The sequence below is a fragment of the Hyperolius riggenbachi genome, chromosome 12 (assembly GCF_040937935.1).
Source record: "Hyperolius riggenbachi isolate aHypRig1 chromosome 12, aHypRig1.pri, whole genome shotgun sequence".
NCBI lineage: Eukaryota > Metazoa > Chordata > Amphibia > Anura > Hyperoliidae > Hyperolius > Hyperolius riggenbachi.
In genome coordinates, this window is record NC_090657.1 from 12,102,359 (window position 1) to 12,115,373 (window position 13,015).

General features: G+C 45.3%; 1 protein-coding gene and 1 long non-coding RNA gene across 2 annotated transcripts in view; one reads left to right on the plus strand and one right to left on the minus strand.

Annotated features, from left to right (window-relative positions):
* SLC35B1 (solute carrier family 35 member B1) overlaps positions 1 to 13,015 on the minus strand; it is an 84,467-nt gene that overhangs the window by 59,941 nt on the left and 11,511 nt on the right. The window contains exons 3-6 of the mRNA XM_068263790.1: positions 9,001 to 9,104; positions 5,462 to 5,595; positions 3,477 to 3,507; positions 1 to 34 (exon numbers count right to left, since the gene is read on the minus strand). The exon at positions 1 to 34 is cut by the window's left edge and continues 121 nt beyond it. Of these exons, the coding sequence (XP_068119891.1) occupies positions 1 to 34; positions 3,477 to 3,507; positions 5,462 to 5,595; positions 9,001 to 9,104 (303 nt within the window). The remainder of the gene's footprint in view (positions 35 to 3,476; positions 3,508 to 5,461; positions 5,596 to 9,000; positions 9,105 to 13,015) is intronic.
* LOC137542116 (uncharacterized) overlaps positions 12,837 to 13,015 on the plus strand; it is an 88,218-nt gene continuing 88,039 nt past the window's right edge. The window contains exon 1 of the long non-coding RNA XR_011025361.1: positions 12,837 to 12,905. This is a non-coding gene — a long non-coding RNA (uncharacterized lncRNA). The remainder of the gene's footprint in view (positions 12,906 to 13,015) is intronic.

Sequence of the window (13,015 nt, forward strand, 5' to 3'; positions counted from 1 at the left end):
TTCTTCCTGAGGATGGTTACACCAAGAAGCATCACTACAAGGAGAAACAAAAGGAGACTTTTATTACACTCTATTTAGGCAGTATGGAACATTTCCAACTTAGAACAGAGTTTTAAAGTGGATCAGAGATAAACTTTTACTCATTGCATAATTGTGTTCCTTTCATATAGTTTATAGGGCATTCCTCAAGCCAAATACTTTTTTGTTTTGTTATAATACTCTAATTCCCTATAAACTAAACAAGCCTCGCCCAAAGCTCCTTTTGTGCCTTGGCACTGTAGCAAGGGCTTATGGGAGTTCAGTCTGGGCAGGAGGAAGAGGAGGTTACTAGCCATTGATTTCAGAGGCAGAGGGGAGGAGGGAGGAGGAGAGGGGACTGAATTTACACACAGGCAAGCTGATAGCATCTCCAGCCTTCAGCCATTGACAATGTGACAAACAGAACATGGCTGCCCTTGTATCACAGGAATAAATAATCCTAAACTTTTGAAGCTGTTTGCAGCTAGATATGCTGTGTAAACTATCTAAACTTTAGATAAGATATATAGACAAGTTACTTGTTATAGTTAGTTTTTCATCTTGGATCCACTTGAAAGAGGAAGAATAAGTCAAAGGGCCTGATTCACAAAGCGGTGCTAACCCAGTTAGCACGCCTAAAAGACTTTAGGCGTGATAACCATTGCACCATGCTGGTGAAAAGACAGTTTAGGTGTGATAAGTTTAGGCATGATAAGTTTAGGTGTGATAAGTTTAGGCGTGATAAGTTTAGGCGTGATAAGTTTAGGCGTGATAAGTTTAGGCATGATAAGTTTAGATCGCACGCAAAGTCCCACACACAAAGCAGCGCCATTAAACTCTATGCGAAGTGCACCAGACGTTGCTAGCGCAAAACTTTTGATCAGCTGTGCACTGTGGTGCTAACCCAGTTGGTGCTTAAAACTTATCACGCCTAAACTTATCACACCTAAACTGAGTTTAGGCATGATAAAGGGCTTTTCACCAGCGTGCTAACTGTTAGCACCGCTTTGTGAATCAGGCCCAAACTGTTCAGGATTCAATCAAGACTTTAGGAAAAACTTTGAGGATTGCAAGCCAGCACCCCACTGTCCAGACAACCTGTCCTGAACAAATGTTCTGTAAAAGCAGCCGTCTCAATAAGAGCAAACAAAATGGGAGTTGGATGACTCCCTGGGTGCGATCAGGCCAATCCAATCTGGACTCGGGCTGCTCCATAGACCCACTGTAGATATAGAACAACTCAAAAAGGGCGCTCTGAGATTCTCGTAGGCATTCAAGTAATGTCCTATCCAGCTGCCCTTCTGACAGCCACACCAGTACAAGGTGAGACCTGTCCTGGATAGGACATTACTTGAATGCCTATGAGAATATCAATAAGAGGACATCTTCTCCATCATGTGTAGCTGCTCACTTCCTGCCGTCATGGGTCAGATGACGAAACACGTGGGCGTGGCTTCAGGACAGGAAGTGAGCAAGTACACATGATTGAGGAGACATCCTCTTATTGATATGCCTGATTTTACAGAACTTTTGTAAATAGTACTACTGTTTTTTCAATAAAGTTTTATGTGGTTTTACACCATGGTAAATGTTTCAGTTCGTAGGTGATTTTCTATAAGCACATGACCGTATCGGGACAGGTTGCCAGGACAGTGGGGTGCTTTCTTGAAATGCGATGATAGCTGTCTGATGATTACAAGGCAGTCGAGCTGCCAGAAGAGTACAATTCCTGCAGGTGAGGGACGCGTTTTTGGTGGGGTGTTATCCCCAACTTACACTGTGCTGTTTGACCCTGGTCCCTGGTGGTGGTTTTATGAAGTAGCCAGCAGCCTGCACTATTGTGTGTCTTTCTGTTTATTCTGAGGATACGCTTGGAATGAGAGAACACTGATACAAAGAACCAGCAGCTAAGGTGTTACAGCAAGACGCCATTGGGATCAAAGGATTGGATGCCCAAAGAGGGCTTACTTATTGTGAACTTTTTACGGTTGCTATTTTAGGAATCACACTTTTTTTATTGAATTTTTATAAAATAAAGATTGCTGTGATTGACTCTCAGTAATCACAAGGTCAGGAGCCAATTTATTTGACTCCTGACCAGAAAGATACGGAGTTCTGCAGTCAGCAGTGTCGTGGTACTGGCCTGGACGGCAGGAATGGTGGTAACGTGAAATGCAGAAGTTGAAATCTACGCCCTGGCAGGCTTAGGCAGACTTAAACAGTCTATATATTTCAGCATGGTGGTGTAGTGGATAGCACTTTTGCCTTGCAGGCTGGGTCGCTGATTTGAATCCCTGCCTAGGCACTATCTGCACGGACTTTGTATGTTCTCCCCAGTTCAGTGTATGCGTACGTTTCCTCCGGGCACTCCGGTTTCCTCCCACATCCCAAAAACATACAGATAAGTTAATTGGCTTTCCCCTACATTGACCCTACCCAGACTATGATACATAAACTACAGGATACATAGACATATAATTATGGTAGAGATTACATTGTAAGCCCCTCTGTGGGACAGTTCAGTGACAAGACTATATACTCTGTACAGCGCTGCGGCGCTATATAAATACTAAATAATAACTCACAGCCGGATAATATGGGCTTGAAATATGAAATGCAATGCTAATCACTGCATTCTGAAAACATTCCCTGAATTTCAACTTGAAATTCAAAGGATCCATAATATTCATCTGTTGCCTAAAAAGGGATGCAAGCTCAGCACCAGATAGTGAAGCAATAAATAAAGTACAGGATCACTTATCCAGCACAGGTGGGGATTGCCTGATGCCAGATATGCGTTCCTGCCTGTTGCTTGAAAAGTCAGGCAACCAGCTTTAAAATTAACACTACCACCCGTATATATACAGTAACCTCATCCGGCAGTCTCAGCTAACTGGCATGCCCGGAAGGGGAGAATGGGGGCGCTGCTATCATAGTTTGCAGGGTGGTGCGCAGTGGAAATCACCTATGAATCCCCAGGGCGCCGGCCTTCTTTTCTTTTGCAGCTCCCAGCTGCATCCTCCATGCCCAGCTCTGATGCGTCATGTGACCTGATGCATGTCAGGTGACATGCCAGGAAGTCGTACAAGGATGCTGCAAAGCAGCGAGGGAGCTGCAGGAGGGAAGACCAGCCCACGGAGGATTAGTAAGTCATTTCCGCTGCACACATTTCTGCAAACTATGATAGCAGCGCCCCTATTCTCACCTTCCAGGCATGCCAGTTAGCTGAGACTGCCAGATGCCTGAGTTCCAGTTAACCCGGGACTTTGTCTATCTATCTATCTATCTATCTATCTATCTATCTATCTATCTATCTATCATCGCAAAGCCCTTTTGTTTTTTTTTATAATTGCACTACACAGGACTGGGTGTGGGAATACAGGTATAATTTACTCCTCTTTTAGTAAATTCCAGGCACAGATTACAATAAACTATACACAGAGGACAGGTCCTCTTACCTGGGATAGGTTTACAGGACTTCCCCAACACCTGCAAAACAAAGAAGACATTTCACCATAATGTAATTTCCACTCCAGCAATGTGCTCAATGTAATGCATGCAATTGTTTGCCCTTAGTTCCAAGTCTCACTTTTGATTGAGGACTCCCACTGCAAATGCAAAGCAATTTTACAATGCCATTGTACGATGGTCATACGATTTTCAATGAATTCTAGGAGCACAAGGAAAAAACGAAGCATGCAGGACTTTCGCAGTAAGACAAAATCGCATTGCAGTCACATCGCACTATTATAAAAAGGTTCCTGGGCGTGTAGGCAGAGATTAACAGGGATCGCGCATCCCCGCTGAGTTACAGAGCTCCGCGATTGGAGCAGACAGGCTGTAAGGTATAGAAACCGCCATTATTTTCATGTGTAAAGCGATCCGATCTAGCGCAGTGATGTACTGGGGACAGGCCTGTCATTTGGCTGTCCACTGGAGTGACTCAACACGATCCTTCTTATGGGCTGATGCCTATGAGAGGTGATCACAGTTACTGGATCTTGGGGGGAGGGATCATATTTTTTTTTTTTTTTTAAATAAAAAAGGATTAATAAAATTAATAAAAAATAAAAACTGCAGCAGCAATAAGATCCCACCAACATAAAACTCTGTTGGTGGGCAGAAAAAGAAGGCAAGATTCATTTGGCTGCTAACCTGTATGGCCGTGCTATAAACTGTTAAAACTGCACTGAATTGTAAAAAATGGCCTGGTCACTAGGGGGTGTAAGCCTGTGGTCCTCAAGAGGTTACAGTCAGTGGGAACCGCTTGAAACAAACCAAAGGCAGATACTCACCTAAGGAGAGGTAAGGCTCTGGGTCCTAATTAGCCTTCCCTCTCCTCTCCCGATGCACGTTTCAGCGCTGGCTCCCTGGTAGCAGAATTCGACCAATTTGGTCAAATGCTGCTATCTCCGCCGCCGAGAGGAAGACTTCGTAAAACTTCGGGAGCCGAGTCCTCCACACTGTGAACGCGCGAGCACCCTCTCTCACGCGCTTGCACAGTATGGAGCCACCTGTCTTCGGAAGGACTCAGCTCTCGAAGACTTCCGGAGTCCCCCGCGGCGGGGGGGGGGGATTTCAACGGAGGAGCTGCCGCCTGAACCAGAGCACCGGGAAAGGAGAGGGGAGGCTCACTAGGACCCAGAGACTTCCCTCCTCTCCTTAGGCAAGTATCTGCCTTTTGTTTTTTTCAAGCGGTTCCCATTGGCTTTAAATGGAAATAAAGGTCAGCCTCCATATCACTCTCGCGGCAGGAGATTTGAACGGAGGAGCCTGTGGGGGAACGAGGGGAGGAATGGAATGGCTCTACAGGACCAAGAGGGTTCCCTCTCCTTAGGGGAGTAACTGGTTTTTGTTTTGTTTGTTTGTTTTTTAAATATTGCTTGAAATTCACTTAAAGTGAGTGTTTACCATTTAAAAAAAAGAAAAAGTCGGATACTCACCTAAGGAGAGGGAAGGCTCGGTCCTAATGAGCCTTCCCTCTCCTCTCCCGGTGCCCGGTCCCACGCAGGATCCCCCGTGGCAGTATTCGACCAGTTTGGTCAAATACTGCCGCTTCCGCAGCCGAAGGGATGTTTCGGAAGCCTTCGTGAGCACTCGGGCTCCGATGACGCGGCCGCTCCATACGACGCATGCGCGAGCGCCCTCTATGACGCACCCGCGCGTACGTAGTATGGAGCGGCCCGTCTTCGGAAGCCCGAGTGCTCCCGAAGACCTCCGAAGTCCCTGCGGCGGTGGACGCGAACGGGGGAGCCACCGCAGCACCGAGGGCACCGGGAGAGGAGAGGGAAGGCTCATTAGGACCGAGCCTTCCCTCTCCTTAGGTGAGTATCTGACTTTTTTATTTTTACATTGGAACCCATTGGCTTTAAACGGCTGTGGGTCAGGCGCTACTCCAGGGGACTGTCTGATCTCTGATAGAAGGGGCAGCGGTGTGACTTACCTGCGTGGGGTAGTTGACATATTGGAGTGCGGAGTTACTGGACACCATGGCCCCTAAGTAGGACAAGGAACAAGCCGCATAGAGCCAGCTCTGTGTACGGTCTGCTTTTCCCTTTGTTTCGAAGAACTGAATTACTGAAAAGATAAAAAAAGCAGTATAAGGAACCACACAGATACTAACAAACATTTCTGCGAAAGTACAGCGACTCAACAAACACAAAAGAAAACAATCCCTTGCTTAGCAAACAACAGACCGTAACACCAAGTAGTAATACATTAACTCCTGCCTCGGCTAAATTACGGTAATTGAATTACTCCTTTCCCCACTAAATGAACAGCATAGGTTTAAAGAAGACGCTCTTACGAGCGAAACGTGCGTCAGGCTAGCCACCGCTCCCACCTCACCCCACCAAGCACTGAATCGGGTAGGAACCTTTGTCATTGTTGGAATTTTGTCTTCTCTTATGATGTATAGCCGGACTCAATAAAGCTACTTTTACAAGGAGCTTCATGTGCCACTCCTATTATCTTTCTACTGTGCCATATATAGTCTGTTTTCTGTGTGGATTAGAGCACGCTATCCTTGCCATCAATTTATCCGATCAGTGTTGCAGCCATCAAGATATAACACCTACATGAAATACCTGTGATTGCAGTGCCTGTTGTTTTCTCCATTTTGTATCTAGGTTTAAAATGTATTGCAATTTGTAATACATTTTAATGGACAGCGAGGAGAGGGCCAGCGCATACCACAAAGGCTGCATCTGAAATGACCAACAGCTCGCATGTGCAGCACCTATAATCAGTGATGCTCAAATCCGGATCCAGGAGATACCCGGATATTGCTATCTGGATATCTCCCAGTATACTTGTGCGGGGTGGTCAAGCTTACCTGTCTGACGTCTTCTTCGTTCGTCCCTTGGCGCCTCCCACGATGCGTTCCAGGTGTTTGTAGTCACGTTTGTAGTCACGAGATGCGCGTGGAGCGCATCGTGGGAGGCACCAGGGATAGACGAAGAAGACGTCAGTAAGCTTGACCCCCCCCCGCACAGGTAACTGGGAGATATCCGGATAGAAACTATCCGGGTGTTTCCCGGATCCGGATTTCAGCATCACTACCTATAATAAGCTATCTGCACACGTCGCATTCAATTCAGATGCAAATCATATGCAGAACTACTATTACTTACCATGCAAACGGGAAACTCAGGAATACGGGCTGGGAGCAGCTAACCTGGTAGTTACATACTAGCAAAATTATGAAAAGAGGGGAGGTTGCGCATTACCAATTTTTCAAAATATTGTTAGTGTGCAGATAGCTTATATAGGTACTGCACATGTGAGCTGTTGGTCATTTCAGATGCAGCCTTTGTGGTACGCACTGGCCCTCTCCTTGCTGTCCATTAAAATGTAAGTTACACATTTTTGCTTAGCTGCTCCCAAGGTTATACATATGTTGTTTTTAACTTAGGTTAGGCCACTTGCCCGGGGGTCTGCCTCACCATGGCGCAAGTGTCCAATATATTATACTTTGCATGCAAACTATAGTGGAAGCCAAAGTTCCTCCATAGTATAATAAATGTAGCATTTGTTTTGGACACAGGGCATGCATTTTCAGCCTAATAGAGGTGCTGCATGCCTGAGCGATTAACCAGTCAATTGCAGCATGTTGTTAGGGATGCGCAACCTCTTCTCTTTTCATAATACATTTTAATCATCATGCTACATTAGTCACTGAAATACCAATCAGGGCTGTGGAGTTGGAGCAATTTTGGGTCCCTGAAGTCAGCGGTTTCATAAATTGAGGAGTCGGATGATTTTTGTACAAAATCCACTGCCCTGGTAAGTATCAGACTAGGGAGTTGAGGAGTCGAAGCAATTTTGGGTACCCGGAGTCGGAAGTTTCATAAGCAGAGGAGTTGGAGTCCGATGGTTTTTGTACCGACTCCACAGCCCTGATATCAGTTCTGTATTTTGTACCAGTGTCTATATTTGGTGTATACCTAACAGAGTATAATGCAGTCCCTAACGGACTGTCAACACTCCGCATTGCAGGAGGCAGTGCATAAATCAGGGCTGTGGAGTCGGAGTCATTTTGGGTACCTGGTGTCAGGGGTTTCAATAAACCTGAGGAGTCGGAGTATTTTTGAACCTAATCCATAGCCTTTGTAAAAATTAGACTAAGGAGTCGGAGCCGAGGAATCGGAGCAATTTTGGGTACCTGGAGTCGGAGTCAGTGGTTTCATAAACTGAGGAGACGGAGTCGATTGATTTTTTTTTACCAACTCCACAACCCACTACACACAACAACTTTATTAACCTCCTTGGCGGTAACCCCGAGTTAGGGTCGGGGCGGAAAACCGCAGCTCAGAGCGGTAATCCCGACCTCTGCTCGGGGTAGCCGCCGGAGGCTGTATGCAGAGCAATGCATGCAGTGGGCATTTCTACATACCTCCCGGGGATCCCAACGTCGGACGCCATTCTTCTTCCTCTCCTCCGGGGCTCTGCTTCCTCCTGGTAAGATCACAATCTCACTTTAGAGTTGCAGCGCCACCCGGAGGATGGAGGCATAACTGCAGCGCTGGAGCCCAGGGAGGTGAGTGATTACAGAGGCTGTGCAGATCTTCCTGGCAGCATGATTTTTTTTCCAGGTTATAGGGTCTGAAATGGTGCAAAAGAATTGTACCGCTTTTAGATCCTAAAATCCAGAAAGAATCATAACGCCAAGGGGGTTAAAGCAGTAGGATTAGCTATACTATGGCAGGGAAAATAAACACATATATAAGTAGATAAATACTTGATCTACTTACATAACACATGTATTGTACTGTTCACGTTTTGATTTCAGTGAATGTTATATAGTAAATGGAGAGAATTCTGTTCCTGGTGGGAACCATGTCTTTTGCCCACAGTTTAGGCTAAATCCTGATGTCATTTCTGCCCTTTAATTTTTTCTTTTCCCCTCCAATCACTGAGTCACCCCAGCCTTGCTTGGAAACACAAGTGAGCAGAGGATCATGTTTCAGATAGGCAGCTAGGCAGGGAAATAAATGGAAGAGGAGGAATATATTATAGATAAAAAGAACCCCCAGCATGCAACTGTTTGGCAATGGCTATTAAAGGGCCAGTGCTCTATAAGTATATGATAACTCCAAATCATAACAGCAGAAAAAGTTTTGAAAGTTTTGAATGCAGGATTAGCATCTTTATCACTTAATACACTCAGACCAGTTGCTGTTGAAATTTGATTTTTATGGTGACAATCCCGCTTTAAGCCTAAATAGGGCTGAGCTGTGTATTGCATAAAAGTGTATGTTGCAAACCAAAATGGCTCTGAATAAAACAATTGGAAGGACATTTGTAATAAGCTGTGTTGTACTGCAAACCAAGCTGCATGTTCTGAAGAGACCGTAGTAAAGGGTCCATTTCATAACTACAATATAATTTCCTAGGAGGTTTAAAGAGCAGAGATCTGTTGCACTCACTCACACAGCTAATACTGCAAGCATGATGCGCTATTCAGTCTGGAATGGTACTTACAGAGTTTGGCAAATAAGGCGTTGACAATACATTGAACAAAGACCAGAGACAGTGCAAAGCGGAACTTCTCCTTCTTCTCCCCTTCTCCATACGTCCCTCGCGTTCTGCAAAACCAAACCACAAGTCAAGTTAGATTGAGGCTACCGAATCAGAGCTTCCATGTGAACTGCAGGATAGATTCAGGTAATACAGTGCAACCAAGCTTCAGGGACTAACAGCTACTATGCCTGGGTATGCAAGAGAGCAGGAGGATAATTCACTTCCTCATTACAGAAGAAATCCTAAAGTTTGAGCGGTTTTCCACCTTCACTCCAACCTGTAATGCTCTCCACAATCTTTGTCATTCTGCACCCCTCCCACCCAACAGTCCACTTTAGTTGGGATTTGAATTCTGTTCCAAATCTGAACACTCATCCCTACTCTCTAATTACCAGATACCACCACAACAGCAATCTCTGCTTAAAAGGAAACTCCAGCCTAAACGAACATACTGTCATTAAGTTACATTACTTATGTTAATTAAAATAGGTAATATAATCTCTTACCCACCCTGTTTTAAAAGAACAGGCAAATGTTTGTGATTTCATGGGGTTCAGTCATCTTTTTGGTTGAAAGGAGGTGACAGGGAGCATGAGAAACAGTTACAACTGTCCTGTGTCCTGATCACCCCTCCCAGCTGCGCGCGCTAGTCTTCAAATCAAATTTAAAAAATTGCACCAAAACAGCAGAACGAGAACAACAATATTAGAAATCCCATCATGCTTTGCACAGGATCAGGGGAAAAATGCCCGGGCAGTTTTCTTCTGTGCAGCTAAAAGTGAGGCTTGGGTAAGAAAAACATAGTTCTGATGCTGTGAAACTGTTAAAGAAACACCAAGCCTTTTCAGTGCTGCTGAGTCGATTTTTAGTCTGGAGGTTCACTTTAACACAACACCTTCTATGATCACCACCTCACATTAACATATTCAAGCCTCATCCTCTTCTGGAATTCTCTTCCAAAACACATCCGTCACTCTCAAACCTTTGATAATTATGAAGGGAACCTGATGTGATGAAACTAGCATCAAACTTGATACATACCCAAGTAGAGTGAAGGCTCTGCATACCACAGAGCCATCCTGGTCTCACCTGTTCCTGCACTGCCCTTGGTTGAAGTACCTGGACCTGCTAGGTCGAATAGCTCTTGGGTACTCCACAGGCAGCCTTCGGAACTTCCCGCTTCCCAAAAAGTTTTACAGATGAGTGCATCTGTACTGAGTATGCGCAAGTCCAGGCTTATGCATGCACAGTATGGACACACTCTTCTTTGGAACTACTCGGTGATATGAGTAGTTCAGAGGGCTTCCCAAGGAGTGCTGAAGACTTAGCAGGTTGAATAACTTCAAAGGGAGTGGCACAGGAATGACGGGACCGACCAGGAGGACTATATGGTATCCAGAACCTTCCCTCTACTCGCGTTTGTATCAAACCTGAAGTGAGTTTCTTCCCTTAAAGAGAAACTCCGACCAAGAATTGAACTTTATCCCAATCAGTAGCTGATACCCACTTTTACATGAAAAATATAATGATTTTTACAAACAGACCATCAGGGGGCGCTGTATGACTGATTTTGTGCTGAAACCCCTCCCACAAGAGGCTCTGGTACTGTACGGTACTCTGGGCAAAATGCCACAATGTAACAATGACACACACAGGAAATGGCTGTTTATAGCTGTCTGTTAAAGCCAGAACAGCTACATAATCTGCCCACAGTAACAATGTCACCATGTAATACATGTCAGAATGTGAATCTGGGAGAGGAAAGATTTTACAATGAGCAAACTCTGACTAAATCATGTATACATAATTATTGTAAAAATTAAGCACCTTTTTATATTAAATTATTTTCACTGGAGTTCCTCTTTAAAACCACTTGTTCAGACAAACATACATGTTTACCTAAGAAGAGAAAGTGTTATTTACATACTCGTATTCTTAACCCTTACAGTGAGAAGAGAAACATTTTTTTTAAAAAGTAATCGTCCCTGACTGCCTGGCTTGGCCGGGAACAACATGTGTATCGGCCTTTAGCTACTAAATACAGCCTCCTGGCAAGCCATACTCATAGTTATGGGATCAGTTCCAGCTGCTGTTTCTCAGCTGCAAACTTTCCAAAGGGCAGTTAGCAGGAGGATAGTAAGGCATAGAGTTACTTTACAAGAGGTCATACTAGGGGACATAAATTACACTGGTCTGCAACATAATGCAGCCCTAAACCAGGGCAAGGCACACTTTACATAAGCTTTGGTATGTTTTTTTAATTTATTTTCTGTGTATGCATTTTTTTTATCTCAACTTTTCTGCTCCTCGACTAACACTAGACCACTTTTTTTTTTATCCCACTGATAGCTATGGATAAAAAAAAAAAAAAAAAGTTATGTGTAATGCCTAGTACACACCATACAATTTTCTGTATTGCTGCGAATTCACGGGTCGATTTTGACACTCGATTCCGCGCCCGATCGTTTTCCGTGCTCGATTCTGTGGGCAATTCTCTTAGCTTCCATTGGTTTTTCTTATCTTTTCCCGTTGTTCCCCATGCACAATCGAGCGCGGAAACGATTGGGTGCGAGCCTTATCAGTCCACCGACAGCGCGTACACATGCACTACTGTCGGCTGAACGTCCGCCAAGCGCGAGGGTCTGACGGACCTGTCGTTGCCGGATGTAGTGGGTGTGTACGCACCTTTACCTGCCAGATAGATAATTTCCAACATGTTGGAAATTATCTATACAACCATCTATCTGCCGAGCAATTAGGCATTGTTCTACTCAGCAGGAGATACACAGAAGACTATGCACCAGAGAATGACCAGTCTCTACAGAAAATAAATCTAAAGGCTGCCATCCATTGGTCGATTGCCACCAGATCGACTAGCAGATAGAACCCTCTGTGATCGAATCTGATCAAAGAGGGATCTATTGGCTGCCTACACTATAAACAGATTTTGAATCGATTTCACTATTAAACCGATTCACAATCTGTGGAGCTGCCGCTGCCCCCCCCTGCATACATTACCTTATCCGGCCGGCGCGAGTCCCCCGGTCTCCGCTGTCTCTTCTTCAGCTTCACTTTACTTCCTGTCAGGGGAAGTTTAAACAGAAGAGGGCGCTCTACTGCTTAAACTTTCTGTTGAGACAGGAAGTAAGTGAAGCCAGCTGGAACCAAGCGCGGGGAAGGGACCGGCGGAACAGGTAATGTACTGCCGCTAGCGTCGGTAATTGGACATTCGAACGCCGCTATTGACGCACTCCCAACCCGCCGGCGATCGAGCGAAATCTTCCGCGCGGACTGATCGATGGGAACTAACGATTTCGGTCGGAAATCCATCGTCCGGTCAGCGCTTGTGCAACGATTTCACAGCATATTTGATCACAGTGATCGAATCTGCTGTATATTGGCGGGAAATCGTGTAAGTGTATGGGCCCCTTAACAGAAAATTGTATGGCGTGTACTAGGCATTAGACAGACAGACAAATGCCCCCCAACTCCAAACACACATGCAAATAGTTATTTTTCCAACCAAGCTGCAAACGCAATAAGCACTAAACACAGAAGCATTGCACAGTGAGAACACAGCTCCAGTGATCAGCCACCTGCCAGCGTGTCTAAGTATAACCCTTCCCCATGTGACGCCAGCAGCTCACCCCGGCTGAGACAGGGGAACTATATCAGGTTACCCCCCTCCTGTACAGAGCAAGACAGAGACTGGGGAATGGTCTGCAAGCATTGCCAAGTCAGATCACTCCATATATACAGATCTGGTACTGGGGCACCCATAGATCAGATTCTGCAGACATACACAGATCAGCGTAACACACATATGAAGAGGAAAGGACAGTCACCCAGATACCCGCTACATACAGGTGATGGCAGAGGGAGGGAATGGCACAGAGCCACTCACTGATCAGGGTACGACACACACACACACACACACACACACACACACACGTCAGGAGGAATGGTTAGCAGGCGG